The sequence below is a fragment of the Medicago sativa genome, chromosome 8 (assembly GCF_051527215.1).
Source record: "Medicago sativa cultivar Bolivia chromosome 8, Bolivia_mono, whole genome shotgun sequence".
Taxonomy (NCBI): Eukaryota; Viridiplantae; Streptophyta; class Magnoliopsida; order Fabales; family Fabaceae; genus Medicago; species Medicago sativa.
This window is the reverse complement of record NC_140756.1, coordinates 64,830,895-64,847,449: the sequence shown is the minus strand read 5'-3', so window position 1 is coordinate 64,847,449 and position 16,555 is coordinate 64,830,895. Positions and strand designations below refer to the sequence as shown.

General features: G+C 30.5%; 2 protein-coding genes across 2 annotated transcripts; both read left to right on the top strand.

Moving 5' to 3' along the window:
- Positions 1 to 2,805: 2,805 nt before the first annotated feature.
- On the top strand, positions 2,806 to 4,336 carry LOC146900516 (uncharacterized). The gene is made up of 2 exons (XM_085733336.1): positions 2,806 to 3,146; positions 3,808 to 4,336. Exons 1-2 carry the CDS (start codon positions 2,830 to 2,832, stop codon positions 4,208 to 4,210), a joined length of 720 nt encoding a protein of 239 aa, XP_085589462.1. The 5' UTR covers positions 2,806 to 2,829; the 3' UTR covers positions 4,211 to 4,336.
- Positions 4,337 to 9,303: 4,967 nt separating this feature from the next.
- Positions 9,304 to 11,151, top strand: LOC146900515 (uncharacterized). The gene is made up of 6 exons (XM_085736953.1): positions 9,304 to 9,347; positions 9,746 to 9,827; positions 9,918 to 10,015; positions 10,100 to 10,115; positions 10,573 to 10,731; positions 10,887 to 11,151. Exons 1-5 carry the CDS (start codon positions 9,304 to 9,306, stop codon positions 10,714 to 10,716), a joined length of 384 nt encoding a protein of 127 aa, XP_085593079.1. The 3' UTR covers positions 10,717 to 10,731; positions 10,887 to 11,151.
- The last annotated feature ends 5,404 nt before the right edge of the window (positions 11,152 to 16,555 follow it).

The window sequence follows — 16,555 nt, the reverse complement described above, 5'->3', positions numbered from 1 at the left end:
TATTTATGCAACACGACACCACAACAAGTTCAGATGTATGCTACTATATATAGCTTCTTCAAGTACCTACCAACCGCATATGTGCATGGTTTAAGGAAAAGGAAGGTTATGCAAATCCCCACCAATCTGCTTCTAACAGAAACATTAAATCATCATCTAATAATTCATATTATTACAATGTTCCAACATATTATGGAGGAGAAGCTAGCTAGTTGCAGCAACAAACAACACCAACAAAGAAAGCACTTCCATGACTTAGTCTAGTCCTTCTGCTAGGAGAGATTGTCATAATATTCTAGACATTTATGAAAAAAATTCATTAAAAAATATGAAGGTTAAACATTAGTTGATTAAAAAGTAGGGATTAATTTCAGAGATGGAAAATTTTGGAGGGACCAAAAGCGTAAAGAATATTTTAGGGAAACTAAAATCAAATGTTGACATATTTAGGAGACCGTTTACTTATTTAACCGTTTTTTTTTAACAGTAAGTAAGAGCTTTATTAAAAATAAATGAGACAAGTACTAGTACACAACCTACAAGTCAAGAGTAAGTACATCCTCGCCCTAGTGCTTTGTGCTTCTTCTGGTAATGGAGAAGTTGACGTGGAACTTCGTGTAGTGAGACTTGAAACATATGTCTCATGCATGCATGCTTACTATAATATGTGGCTTTTCATTTGTAATGTTTTCCTTTTAGTTTCGGTAATGAATTTGGTTGGTTATGATGTTGTAGTTTTTCTTTTATGTTATTATATTATGCATACTGCGTCTTGCAAGTTTTTCTTATGTAACATATAGAATGTCTTGTTTCAATACATTCTCTTGAATAATGGTCTTTTAGGGCAAAAGATGATATTTTAGGCAACATTTTAAATTTGTTCATTACTTTGTGATCCTTGATATTGTAAAAAATCGCAGCCAAATATTGTTGACGTGGTTTTCTATGTCTTTTTTTTCATCAATAATCATATTTGGGCATCCTAATTTTCCAACATCTATTTAACACCTCATTTGCTCTTCATCCCTCTCTTTGTATTACATCACCTATATATATTACATATTTCACATCTCTCTCTCTCTCTCTCTCTCTCTCTCTCTCTCTCAATAGTTAATAAATATAATTTTGGGAAATTGCAACATTCTTCAATTTATTTTTAATTTTTCCAGAACAATAGTTACTTTAAAAATAAGGGAGTTTAATGACATAGTCAAAAATAGGAAAAATGAGGAGTTGTAGCAGCATTATTTCTATATGAACTTAATCCAATAAAAATGTACTCCCTATAGTCACATAATTTATAAGTAAAAATTTACTTTTTAGGTTCATTGAATACCTAATATGTATTTGGTCTATAATATATATCAAATACATTAAGTATTCAATGAATCTAAAAAGTTGTATTTTGCTTATAAATATGGCCACAGGGAGTAGGACGTAAAGTGAATACTGAAAAAAGAGTATTCATAACTCTCCTCGTATTTGGATTTATCAAACGATAGATGTGGGACAAAGAGAACGGATGAAACCCCTAAGAGTTGTATGTTTAATATGATGATTGCATTTTTGGACTCACTCACAAAAGATTCGTTATGGAAACTCATGTTGTCACACAAAATACGCAAGTCAGAAAATGATTCTAAATTTATGAGTCACTTTTCTTAAAGTTAAAAAACTTATTGTCCTATCACAAAAAAAAAAAAAAGACTTATTATCCACCTCAGCTATTTCCATTTCATTGGTTAAAAAAGATGTTATTAAACTGAAATCAGCAGAAAATTAAACATGAATTCAATGTCTATTACGGTTAAAGTTGAAAAACAACACTTACAATTTTAGATTCACTCATAAAGAAGATGTACAGAAAGAAAGTCATGTTGTCGCACACAAAATATCTTGACATATATGTCCAGCTCAACTTTTTTAGTTTCATTGTGGAAAAATACACAAACAGAAATATATATACACACACAATTTAATCTAACATTGTAATATTCAAGTTATATTTTTTTACAACTCTATATATTGTTTTGTGGATGAGAATTTAACTTTATCCTGTTTTATAAGTAGAAAAAATGTTGATTTAGTTATAATGATTTAGTTTATGAAGACAAACTATATATCAGTTTAATATGAAATGCAAGTATGAGTAGTCTCACTACATATAAGTGACATCGTTCTTGAATGTTTGGAAAGATAAATTTTTGTCAAGTCATACACATGCGATAAGATCATTGCTACGTCATGGATCATCGAGCTTTCAACACCATCTCACCGTGACACCAAACATGAAATGATTTATCAAACAATGTTAAAAATATACTCTCTTCATCCCTAATTATAAGACTATTTACAAAAAAGTGTTTGTCACTAAATATAATATCATCTATAAACTTTTAGATGCATTCATTACTCTTTTTAAACTATACCCCTTATTAATACTAGTAATTGTCGTTGAATATGAAAAATCAACATTGAATATGTTTATGCATGAAGGGCAATTTGGTAATAGCTACGCATTTTTTCAGACAAATTTATTACTCTAACCATTCTTTTTAATACCCGTGATTTTTGTAAAATACTCCTATACTAAGGGATGGGGGAGTAAATAAATTTATATTTAAGTGGGTGCGATCATTAATTTGTTTTCACAAAAAAAAATCATTAATTCGAACAAAAACTATTGTAAATGGTGACAATTTTTATGGACATTTTGGTAAATTGAAACACAATAATTGCTTAGGAGTTCTATAAATCAAGACTCAAGCAGTTTCAATTCTGAACACACTCCAAAGCATAGTTTGAGTAACCTACCTTTGCTAAGCAAAAATGCCTATGGAGACCATTGATCTTACATACTTCCTTGACTCCCCTCCATCAATACCCATATCTTCATCTGTTGCACCAATGATACATAATTTTGATTCTACCGATCCTAATCTTCACCACCAACACCAAACTACCTTACCATCAGCTCAAGGACACGACCATCAGTCCCATCAAATGATCACTACCAATTGTCCTCAATCTGGCACACATGGTGGTAGCCGAATTGCTAGGGTTCTCCGACCGTTACCAGGATCAAACACCATGCCATTCCCAAGTGGATCTAGGCACATGGTGTCTTGGAGTCAGACAGAGCATGAGTAATTGCATCTCTCAACCTTAAATCTAATTTTTTTTTTTTGTTATGATATCACTGCACTTCTACAACAAAATTTATTTTTTCAAAGACAAAAAATGAAAAATTTGTCTCTAATTTTTTAGTAAAATGTTAAAAAAACCCCAATTTTTTTCTTTCCCTAATATTTGTCATTATTTTAACTTTTCGTTGTAATAATCTTTATACTCTCATTTCTACTCCACTTATTGGCCATTATTTCAACTTTTCTGACAATGATATTCTTACGATCATTTCTACTTATTTTTTAGTAGAAATAACTTGAAATAGAGACAAAATTAAGAGATAGAAATAAAAAAAAACCCACTATAAATTTGTCAATATAAGTGTTAAAGACGTCAAATTTATTGATCAGTTTTTGTTTTCGTCTCTAATACTTATTGTTATTTCAACTTTTTAAGTTAATGCTTTCTATACTTTCATGTCATCTCCAATTAAACCTTCATAGGTTATTGAATAATAAAGCTTTGCCCAAAAAGGTTATTAAATAATGTGCAAAGCATTGATTATTGTTGTTGCCTTAAAATTTGAAATTTAAATTTGTATTTAATTTTAAAAGCTTTGTGATTAAACTTGCAATTTATCATAGATATTTAACGCATGTTCTTATTTTACTTTTGTATTAGTTTATTTGTGATGGGGATGATTAGGTATGGACAAGGGAGATGGAGTAAAATTGCTGAGAACTATGTATGCAACAAAACTCCACAACAAGTTCAAAGCTATGCTACTAGCTTCTTCAGGCACCTACCAGACGAATATGTGCATGGTTTAAAAAGAAAATATGATTCCAACGGGATCAACTCATCATCCGCTTCATATTATTCAATGCATAACATGATTTCTGACGATGATCCTGCCAAGGAAACTCTCACTCTTTTCCCTATTGTTCCAACCTATCATGGAGGAGAAGCTAGCAGCAGCAACAACAATACCAACAACTATGAAGCAAGCACTTCCATGACTCTGCGTAGTCCTTCTGCTGGTGTTGGAGGAGTTGATTTGGAACTTCGTTTGGGTTTATCTTAGTGAGACTTTGAAGCATAGGTGTCATGCATGCATGGACAAATTAAGCTAGAATCTTTAGACAGCTAGCTCTAGTATATCACCATATAATATGTGTCTTGTCATTTTGTAACCTTTTCCTTTTTTCCTGTTTTGTTTTGAATTTGGTTTGTTATGATGTTACAGTTTTTATTTTATATTATAATATTATGCATGTTGTGTCTTGCAAGTTTTCCTTCTTAATAGTGTTCAATTACCTTGGTTTGATAAAAAAATCTCAGTCAAATGTTGAGTTCAGCTACATTGGGATCCTTGATATTTTAAAAAATCGGAGTCAAACATTTTTCATGTAGTTTTGTATGTTTTTTCCTTTGGATTATGATATTTGTAATGCCTCGTTGTTCTTTATTTCTCTTCCAAATACATCACCAATATATCATATATATCATATCACTCTCTTTATTTCTTTATCTCTCAAGTGTAGCATGAGTGTTTGGGTGTCCATGAATTATCAATTAGGAGTGCACCTAATTGTTCTAATCTATTATAGAAACTGAAAAGGTGACCACTAAGTTTACGGAATTTGTTGGTGTGCATGTCAATATTTGATGTTTTAAACCCTTAAATATCTGGTTTCATATTTACTTATAAAAAATAGGAAAATGATTATTCGCAATTATCTATCCCATCTATTATTCCACTTAATTGTTCCACTAGAAATTATACCGACTTCATTTCAACATAAATTTCTTTTTATAAATTACCCCGCAATTTAATTTTTCAATGCAACAATAATTTTTTTTTTCTAATTCTATCCCTAAATTAGTGAGTTTGATTTTAATGCACTATCCATATTAAATATTGGATAATGATATATCAAGCGAATGTTTGTACCACGAAATCATAGCGAATGAGGTGTAAGGCAATTTGCTTTGAATACATTTTCTATTTTTCATCCACCACCCCCATGATTTGTGGACAAGCAGGCATTTGATTGGCTAAAACTTGATCGTGGTGCTCTCGGGACAAAAAATTCTAGATAAATAGCATCACTCTTACGAGCAATGCTATATCTCTAGAAAAATAACATCAAGAATTCTTCAAGAATAAAGAATAGCCAATTACAATGCACTATTTGCCACAATTCAAGGAGGTGTGGCTGAAAAATAGGAAGTGGACAAATAAATCATCCAATTAAAATTTGCCAACTATTTCTTGAAAAATTCTTGAAGCTATTTTTCTTGAGAAGTAGCATTTTCCATATTTTACAATGAAGATATCATAACTAACCATGTGCATGAATTTAGAGTGGCGAAAATACAAGTTAGAATTTTTTTTTGAAGGAAAAAATACAAGTTAGAATTTAAATAATCTCTTTACAATGATACTCTTTTTTTTTTAGTGAAATTCATGTGAGTCAACATTTTAAAAATTGGTCTTAGATAAGATGATGACATATATATAATTCTTTTGTAAAAAAAAGGTATTGACAACTCTTCTTATATATAAATTTATCAAATGACGGGTGTGTGTCAAAGAAAACGGATGAAACCCATAAGAGTTACAAGATTAATTGATATGATATGATGATTGCATTTTCTTGACTCACTCATAAAAGATGAGTTATATAGAAACTCATGTTGTCACATAAAATATGCAAGTCACAAGATTATTTTAAATTTATTGGTGCTCTTTTCTCAAAGTTAAAAAACGTAAAGTCCACCTCAACTTCTTCCATCTCATGAGAGAGATTTAAGTTTCTACTCAAGCGACACAAATTTCCTGAGATGAAATTACCTTAACTCTCACCAATGGTTTGAAGTCACAAACTTGAATGCTCTTAGATGCATCAATAAGAGGTACTTAGAAGAATGAAACATCAGGAGAAATCTGATAGCTAATCGATTACATGTCCTTAAAATCAAGGAAAGGTCTGTTCAAAAGAAGCAAGTAGTGCTAAGCTTCACTACTACAAAATTGGGAAAATATAGCGCCTCATAAATAGTGCTTTTAACACTAAAGTGCTATAAATTAAAACACGGAGGTCTTAGCTAGCGCTTTTTTGAAAAAGCACTATCTATCCTTTTAAGTATATATAGCGCTTTGTATTGAAAGCGTCAGTATAGGTTAAATAAAAATAATAAATATTTAAATAAAAAACATGATTAATCGTATATGGCACTTTTTATGAAAAGCGCTATATATAAATCAACCTTAAATAGCGCTTATAAGTTAAAAAAAGCGCTACTGTATGCTTGAGAAAGATAGCGCTTATAGGTTCAAAAAAGCGCCATTTTATAAAGTGATTTAATGTACATTAACTAACAGGTCCCCTGTTCGATCCCCTGCATAGCATATTTCAATTTTATTTTTTTTGAATTTTAATGAAAAATGGATTGCAGTAACAAAGCACACCTTTTTTTCTAATATTTTTATCATATATATATATATAACAAACTAAATCCAAACTTTTCCAAAAAAAAAAAAACAAATCCAAACTTTTTCCAAAAAACAAATCCAAACTAAAAAAACAAATCTAAAAAAACAAATCAAAATTTCCAGATCCCACTAAATCCTACATTGTTGATTTTCTAAAACCTAGAATCAGAAAATTAAAACTAAAGGCTTGTGAAAATCGATAGTTGAGGTTGATGTGTTATACATAAAGTAATATTTGGTTTAGGGTTGTGTTATACCCTTAAAGTATAGTTTGGTACTGAAAAAGTCAAAAATATCATCACAATCAAAATAATTTATATGGTTTTGGCCTTGGATTAATCTAGAGTTTGTTACTTTTTTTTTTTAAATTCAAGTTTGTTACCTTTTCTGAATAAAGGAGAGTTTGTTACTTGGTAGCATAAAAATAGCATTTAATCTTTATATTTGTTGTTGACACCAGCACTTAATCTTTTGAAGCGATATACTATAAAAAGGCAAGTGATGATAATTATACCGTAAAAGGGAAGCCGCACAACCATAGAGAGAATAGAGACAGAATCGACTTCTTTTGCAAACAACAAAGGAGACTTTGGTGGTATAGTGTGTCCCATGTTTTGGAGTAAGTATCTGTTAACTTTTAGGGTTTGTATGGTTCTACTTTCATTCTCTTTTAGGGTTTTATTTATGGTTCTACTTTATTTTGATGAAGACTATTACTGTTAATTTAATTTTGTTTATATAGCAACTATGATGTCTTCTAGGGTCTTTCTCGGATCTTGAAGTTGAGATACTTTTACTATGTCATGGATTTAGGCTCTAGTTTCTTATTTGAATTTCTATCTTATTTCAATTAATTTGGTCATATTGATTTTATCGCATGATTAAGATTTATCACCATATTGGGTTAACTAAATTCTAATTGCAATTTCTCTTCAATTTCCCTTTTCCTTCAATGCTTTTTTATTTAAGTTACAAATGTATAATTCATTAGGGGATGTATTTTAATGTATTTCATTCGTGCCAACTTCTATCCTTTTTGCATATGTTACTTTAAAACCCTTCTTTATCTCTCTCTCTTCGTTTATTTGTTTTTAGTTGTGCTTGCTGTACAGGCGTTAAGTTCTTTTGTACATGTTGTAGGTTTGGGTTCCTTAATTCCTTTGGTGGTAATTGCAATCCTTTTGTATACCTTGCAGGTTTGGGTTCCTTTTTTTGAAGAGATGGAAGTTAGCCGCAGAATAGGAGGGTCAACAGCGGCGACCCGTGTGGGAGAGACATGTTAGTTATTTCCTATATTTCTTATTAGTGGGTGTTAAGAGATTCTCCAATTTTGCTTCACTATCCTTATTCATCTCCTTTTACAGAGTTCAAATATAACGACTTTAGTGTTTTTTTTCTTACTTTTGTGACATTTCATTGAATTGGAATACTTCACGTGCAGTGGACTGGTCTATATCTTAGTTACACTCTGTTTTTTCCTTCACGATATTAAGAACTATGGTGAAATAAAGTTCTCTCTGATTCTTGGTATTGTTGTATGCTTCTGTTATTCCTTCTTGGAACTGGAATGACATAACCTGCAACATGTAGTGATTGGTCTGAAAGGTTACTTTTTATTTGTTCCCTCTCTTTTTTCACAGTTTTTATTTTGGCCATGTGTTTCACAAACCTTTGATTCTGATTTACCTTGGAGTGTTAGGAGAAAAACTAATACTATTTTGTTTTTGTTGCATTGGATCAGAATATTACGTTACTTTATAGATATTGATTACGTTTCTTTATTTAGTCAAAAACCAAAATTATGTATTTTATTCATTTAACATCTGGAACTTATTTAACTTATGAAAAGTGCCAAAGAGATTATTTTTTAATGGCAAGATTATTTTTTAAAACCAAAATTAGGTTTTAGATAACGGGTTGATATTATAATTTTTTTAAGTTTCATTTATATTTCTATTTTATTATGAGCATTTTAGATGGTATGAAGTGTGTTAAATGAGAGATACCTCAATTATCTTATGTTTACAACTATTTGTATTAATAAATAACAATTATAGTGTGTTCTAATCATCTCTTATTCTCTTACTATCTATTTATATCTCTTTATTCATTGAATAACTACTATTCAAAAGTCCTTACAAAAAAAACTACTATTCAAAAGTAACATTTTCTCTTTCAACCTATCATTTTTGTTTAGATACATGCGTTCCCGTCTGGACGCTACTGTATATGAAAACAATATATATATATATATATAGAGTTAGGATCCGTTGACACCAGGTGTCAACGAATTCGTTGACACCAAATCTCAACCGTTTATTTTATTTAATCAATGGTTTGTAGTTTTCTATTCTGTGTGTATTATTTCCCTCAATCACACAACATTATTATTTTTCCTATTGATCTGTGCTAACCTAACAAAACCTGAAGTTATCTCTTCTCCTTTACGGATCTCAATTAGACCCCATCATAGATAGCTCTTGAGATTTGTATATGCACCAAAGATTGGCAGCAATTCAATTGGCAGCAATCCATGTATTTTGCAAGGATGTTCAATTATTCATTCATGGTTAAACACCATACCGATTGATACCTAAAACCCCTTAATTAATACCTTCATCTCCAATTGCAATTCATACATCGAATTAACCAAGAGGGAAGATAGACGCAAACAAGAAATGGTATTAACGGAAGTGGTGGCATATAACAACGATGTGATGATGTTCCCAATAATAAAGACATCATAATTTTCCTTAATCCATTTTTTTTGAAATAATTTTCCTTAATCCATTGATAACTAGTTTTTTCTACTGCTCCACACGATCAATGTCAAAAATCTGAATTGTGATTGAGGAAGTGATCTTCATAGGAGAAAGATGAATTAATCATGTACAGTTAAGGACCGAAAGATCATGTGAGGTTTGCAAGCGAATAAATGTGAACCTTTGGATCAATTTAAATGAGCAGTTGAGATTTGGTGTTAACGAATTCGTTGACACCTGGTGTCAACGGATCCTAACTCATATATATATATATATATATATATATATATATATATATATATATATATATATATATGATTAGTTGTATGTAATCCAAGTTTACATTTATATTTTGTAGAGTTCTACAGGTATTTCGCTCTGCAAGGGACGCTCAAGTATCAAAGAATAAATTTAACAACATATCATGGGTCCAAGTACAGGTTTAGTAATATAACATAACAACCTTAAAAAATTAGTGTATGAACAATATAAATAATTTGATTGACACAAACTTATTTTATTTTTTGTAGTGTCCTCGCCAAGAAAATGGTATAGATTGCGGGTACTCTGTGATGAGGTTTATGAAAGAGATTCTCATTTCAAAACTAAACGAGATTCCAAATTGCTGGTATGTTATTTTCATATTAAAGTATAATATTTGTATATAATTAAGTTTATTAAGTAACATGGTTATTTTTTGTTATAACTCTAGCCCGTGCGATGCACGGGTTTTTATAGAGTTTCATATATAAGTATCATTCAGCTGAAGTAATCAAAGGTGAATATCAACACAATTAAAATGATAATTCATAGTGAACATTGTAATCAAAAGAAAATAATTGACAAAAGTTTGCACCAAAAAAATAATATATGAAACTGATATGTTGTTACATAAAGAAAAAAAAAGAATAATGAAAAGAAGTTGTTATAAGAAAGGAAAAAAAATATAAGAAAAGGAACTGTTATGTAGTAATTGGGAAAAATATAAAAGGAACCTCCAATAATAAAAAAGTAACTGCTATTGGAAAAGGAACCGTTAAGGTGTTAGTGGTTAAAAAAAGGTCTTACATGTCTATTTTAGAAGCAACAATATTTCAAAAAAATGATTGTGGCCTAGTGGTAAAAGTTAAGAAGTGGTGGCATATGGTACCTGGTTTGATTCCTTGCAAACCCTTTTTTTCATAAAAATTCCCAGAAAAAAGGGCGGGATTAGGGTTAAGATATATGCAGTACATTGATGATTTCAAGTGTGTGACATACTCAAAAGATAAACTAAGAGAAATCCAAGAAGAATGGTGTCATTTCATGCTCAGCCTAAAAGTTATATGATATTTTTATGATAAGGTGGGTTTCATGTTTCTCAATATATTTGCTAGAAGTGGTAGTTGTTTTAATTTATAATATTGCTTTAATTTGTACTCATGATCAGTAGTACTTTGAATTTATCTTTAATATAATATAGGATTATTGCTTAATGGTGTTTTTTGGTATATATTCAGGTGGAGGATTCAAGTGGAGGAGAGTGAACGAAATTTGGAAATGAATGATGATTTGCCTACTTGTTTTGGAGAAAAATGTTGAGAAGATCAAGAAGATAGATGAAGACTGCATGATACCATAGAAGATTTTGATGTTTATGTTAACTAATTAGTTGTAACTCCTAGAGATATCTATGTTACCATATTATAGGCTATACATTTCTGACTTTTATGCTATATATACATACATTTTTTATGATATGGTTAAGTTTTATTTGATAAATAATAGTCCCAATTATAATGTGCCAAAATTATATATATTTCCCTTTAAATTTCTGACTTTATATATATTTTACTTTAAATTGATAAAAAAAAAAAAAGCTATCTGCAAAGGAAAAAAAATTGACAAAAAAATAAAATAAATGCTTTTCCTAGCGCTTTTTTTTACTTTATAAAGCGTTATCTAAACATAATGTTACATAGCGCTTTTAAAACAAAAACGCTGTCTTTAGACCTGTCTTAGATGGCGTTTTTTTTTTGAAAGCGCTATCTAAGGAGACCTTTTGCTAGCGCTTTTTAACATAAAGCGCTATATAAACCATGCTTTAGCTAGCGCTTTATACATAAAAAAAAGCGCTATATTACTTTTACCAGCGCCATTTACAGTAGCGCTTCAAAAGCGCTATCTAAAGCAAAAAAAAAGCGCTATATAAGCTCATTTTTGTAGTAGTGCTTGGAAACACATGATGTCTTACGATCAAGCAACAAACTTCTAAGCATCCAATAGCGCTATATAAACCATGCTTTAGCTAGCGCTTTATACATAAAAAAAAGCGCTATATTACTTTTACCAGCGCCATTTACAGTAGCGCTTCAAAAGCGCTATCTAAAGCAAAAAAAAAGCGCTATATAAGCTCATTTTTGTAGTAGTGCTTGGAAACACATGATGTCTTACGATCAAGCAACAAACTTCTAAGCATCCAATTGGAAGCAATAGCTAAAAAGTTGGAAGCACAATAGGTGGCAAACAAATTATCCAATGGTGAAGTTTACAATTTCTGTAAGAAAGCTCATGAAAGTGGTGCATGCCTTCCAGCAAGTTTTGGTTTATCTGAAGATCAAGTCAATACATGGCAAAAATGGAATCCTTACTCCAATAACTATATTACGGCTGGCCAAGTCATTAAAATATCATTGGGTGGAAACAATAGCCTCCAACAACCACAAGCAACCAATCAACAACCACAAAAGAAAAATCTTGAAGAACTTTTAACCCAATACATGAAGACAACACAAATTCACATTGAAGCTATCTCAAAAAACAATGAGGAAACTCAAAGAAACACTGAGTCTTGAATCAAGAATTTGGAGACACAAAGATTTCTACACAACTGGCTAACATGTCAAGAACTAGATTCTCGGGTACTACTTTTGACAACCCAAAGGAGTGATATGTGCAAAATGATTGTGATGGTGAAGCGTGGTCATGAAAAAAAATTGTAGGAAGCTGAAGGCAGTAAAGTTAAAGAAAAGTTGGCATAACCAATAAGCCAACCAACTTCATTTATATTGCAATCTGAGTCACCAAGAAAGAAAGTGAAAAATTAGAGAAGAACGGAAGTACTATTGGATCTAATGAAAAGTATAAAAGTCACTATTCCTTTTGTGGCTTCCCTAGAACAAAATCATGTTTACACAAAGTTCATGTAGGTGATTATCTAAAACGAGCACAAACTCTGATATATTTAAGTAGCACAATCAACAGGGAGTTTCGGCACGGTTCTTTTGAATAAAAGAAACTTTGGAACATCAAAAAGAAGAGAAGAGCAATGAAGGTATCTGAACTGGAGCGTGACGAAGAAAAATAAGAGGCATGTGAGGAGCGCAGAGAAGAAGTTTCCTTTAAAGAAGATAGTGAATAGGTAGATCCAAGTAAAGTCGAGGAAAATCCTGGTAGTGTGAAAATTGAAGATGAAAAAGAAGAACCAATCATGACCATATAAATCAATTCTAAAGGAGAAGAGATACTGATAATGGAAGTAAAGTCAATCAAAGGGAAATAGAAGGCTGGAAACAATAAAACCTTGGAAACAATTTTTTTTCAAGAACTCATCATGGCCTTAGAAAAATTTAAAGTCAATATGTCAATCAAGGAGATGATCAAACATAGCCCTTTGATGGTTGGATCTAGGCAAGTGTACCAAATCGTTTATCAAGTAATAAAGTAGTAAGTAGATTATCGTTTCCACACGGATTGTCGTTCCAACTAGGCAATTTGCATTACTTAATTGGGAACAATAAAACAATATATAAAATAAAAGATAATGGGATGTTTTGCAATTTAGTATGTTTGCAACAGAGCAAGAGTTTATGAGTAACATGTTTTGATGGCAGAATGTTAACGAGGGTTAGGATTCTTCGAATTTCCTCTATTCGTTTGTTGGAATTAATTAATTATCAAGCATTAATCAAGGACTGGTTAAATATCTCCCACAAAAGTGATGAATTTGTGGGGTTTTATTATCCTACCAGCTGTCGAGTTACACTTGCTGATCACACATGTTTGTACGTGTGGGGACTTATTCTCTGAGCGAGTAATTGAATCTAATTAAATTTTTTAATGCTATGACTTTACTTCCATTATCAGTATCTCTTTGATTGACTTTACTTCCATTATCAGTATCTCTTTGATTGACTTTACTTCCATTATCAAAGAGAAGAGTAATTGAATTAATTATCTCTTTTTTTTTTTGTATGGTGAAAAATTTATCTCTAATTTCGCAGTTAAATGTTAAAAAAAAAAAAATTCAAATTTGTTTTTTTCTATCTCCGATGTTTGTTTTTTCTTGCTATAGTACTTTTTTACACTCACTTCTACTCACCTTACTCGCCATTATTTCAACTTTTCTAGTTGCGCTTTTCTTACTCTCATTGTTTATGCTCATTTCTGCACTTAATTCCTAGCTGGAAAAGTTTTAATCCAGAAAAAAATTATAGATAGAAAAATAAAAAAAATTGTCTATAATTTATTTTGTTATGTGTTAGAGACCGAACAATTTTTTATTTTCATCTCTAATATTTATCCTTATTTTAATTTTTTATGGTAATGCTTTTTGTAAACCCATTCTACTTCAATTACTCATTTATAGGTTATTATATAATGTGCAAGCATCGATTATTGTTGCCACTTAAAATTTGTTATTGATATTTCTTTTTAATTTTTAAAGTTTTGAGACTAAACTCACAATTTAACATTGATATTTTATACAAGTTTTTATTTTGTCTTGGCTTATTTTTTATTGGACTAGTTGTGTATGGAAAAGGAAAATGAAGCAAAAATGTAAAGCACTATTTATGAAACATGACACCACAACAAGTTCAGTGCAATGCTACTGTATATAGCTTCTTCAAGTACCTACCAACCGCATATGTGCATGGTTTACGGAAAGGGAACGTTATTCCAAATCCCCACCAATCTGCTTCTAACAGGAACATTAATTCATCATCTGATAATTCATATTATTAATGTCTAATATGATTGCTAACAATGGTCCTGCTAAGGAAACTCTTACTCTTTTATTTTATTATGTTATTATATTATGCATTTTGCGTCTAGCAAGTTTTTCCTTCTTATGGAACATATAGATCATATACATTCAAATGTTTTGGAAATGTCTTGTTTCAATACATTCTATTGAATAATCGTCTTGTAGGGCAAAAGGTCAAGATATTTTAGACAACATTTTATAATTTGTTTATTACTTTGTGATGCTTGATATCATAAAAAACCGCAGCCAATAATTGTTGATGCGGTTTTCTCTGTCTTTTTTCTTTCTTTCTTTCTTTTTAATTTGAATAATGATATTTGGACACCTAATTCCCCAACGCCTATTTAACACCTCATTTGCTCTTCATCCCTCTCTTCTTATTACATCCCCTATATATTACCTATATCACATCACTCTCTTGATTTCTTTCTCTCTCGATATGTAGAATGAATGTTTAAGTGTACATGGACTATCTTCCTTTGTCTTTAATGCGAGAGGAAGCGTTTCAAAGAGTCTACCTAATTGTTCCAATGAATAATATAAACTGTAAAGGGACCACCAAGAGTGAGCCGCAATTCGTTGGTTTGGAGATCATCGTTTGATGTTGTAAACTCTTAGATATCGATTTCGGTTTTAACTTAGAAACAGCAAAATCATTTCCAACAGTTTCCCATTTATTATTCCACATAATTGGTCCACTAGAAATTTTACTGACTTCATTTCGAAATAATTGGTTCTTTATATTAAAAAATGGTTCAATAAATGTCATTTTATTTTTTCAATTAGACGTTAATTTTCTCTCGCTAATTCTACCCAAAAATCAATGAGTTTCATTATCATGCATTGTCAATGTAAAATAATTTACACTGTCAACATAACACAACCAATCTTGTGCTTCAATTTAGAGTGGTTAAAATACAAGTTAAATTTTTATTACTCTCAGGATTATAACTAATTGACTTCATATTATTAATATTGTTTATGCAATTTCAAGCCATTATATTTTTTTATATATTTTTTCAATGAAAAAACAACCAATAGTTAATAAATATAATTTTGGGAAATTGCAACATTCTTCAATTTATTTTTAATTTTTCTTAAACTATATGAAAAAACCCAAAACAATAGTTACTTTAAAAAGAAGGGAGTTTAATGACATAGTAAAAAATAGGAAAAATGAGGAGTTATAGCAACAATATTTCTTCAAAGTTTACTCTTTTCTTTAGTGAAATTTATGTGACTAAACACTTAAAAAAAGGGTCTAAAAAAAAATGGTGAGATCTATATGAACTTAATCCAATAAAAAAAATAAGAGGTAAAATGAATATTGAAAAAAGAGTATTCATAACTCTCCTCGTATTTGAATTTATCAAACGATAGATGTGGGACAACGAGAACAGATGAAACCCCTAAGAGTTGCATGGTTACTAGGATGATTGCATTTTTGGATTCACTCACAAAAGATTGGTTATGGAAACTCATGTTGTCACACAAAATACGCAAGTCAGAAGATGTTTCTAAATTTATGAGTCACTTTTCTTAAAGTTAAAAAACTTATTGTCCTATCACAAAAAAAAAAAAAACTTATTATCCACCTCAGCCATTTCCATTTCCATTTCATTGGTTAAAAAATATGTTATTGAACTGAAATCAGCAGAAAGTTAAACATGAATTCAATTAATGTCTATTACAAATTCACTCACAAAGAAGATGTACAGAAAGAAAGTTATGTTGTCACACACACAACATCTTGACATATATGTGCATGCTCAAGTTTTTTAGTTTCGTTGTGGAAAAATACACACACAAATATATACACACACAATATAATCTAACATTGTAATATTCAAGTTATATTTTTTTACAACTTTATATATTGTTCTGTGGATGAGAATTTAACCTTATCCTGTTTTAAAAGTAGAAAAGATGTTGATTTATTTATAATAATTTTGTTTATGAAGAAAAACTATATATGAGTTTAATATGAAATGCAAACATAAGTATAGTCTCACTTTATATAAGTGACATCATTTGCGTGTGTTTGGAAAGATAGATTTTTGTCATGTCATATGCGTGCGATAAGATCAATGATTCATCATGGATCAACCAGCTTTCAACACCATCTCACCGTGACATCAAACA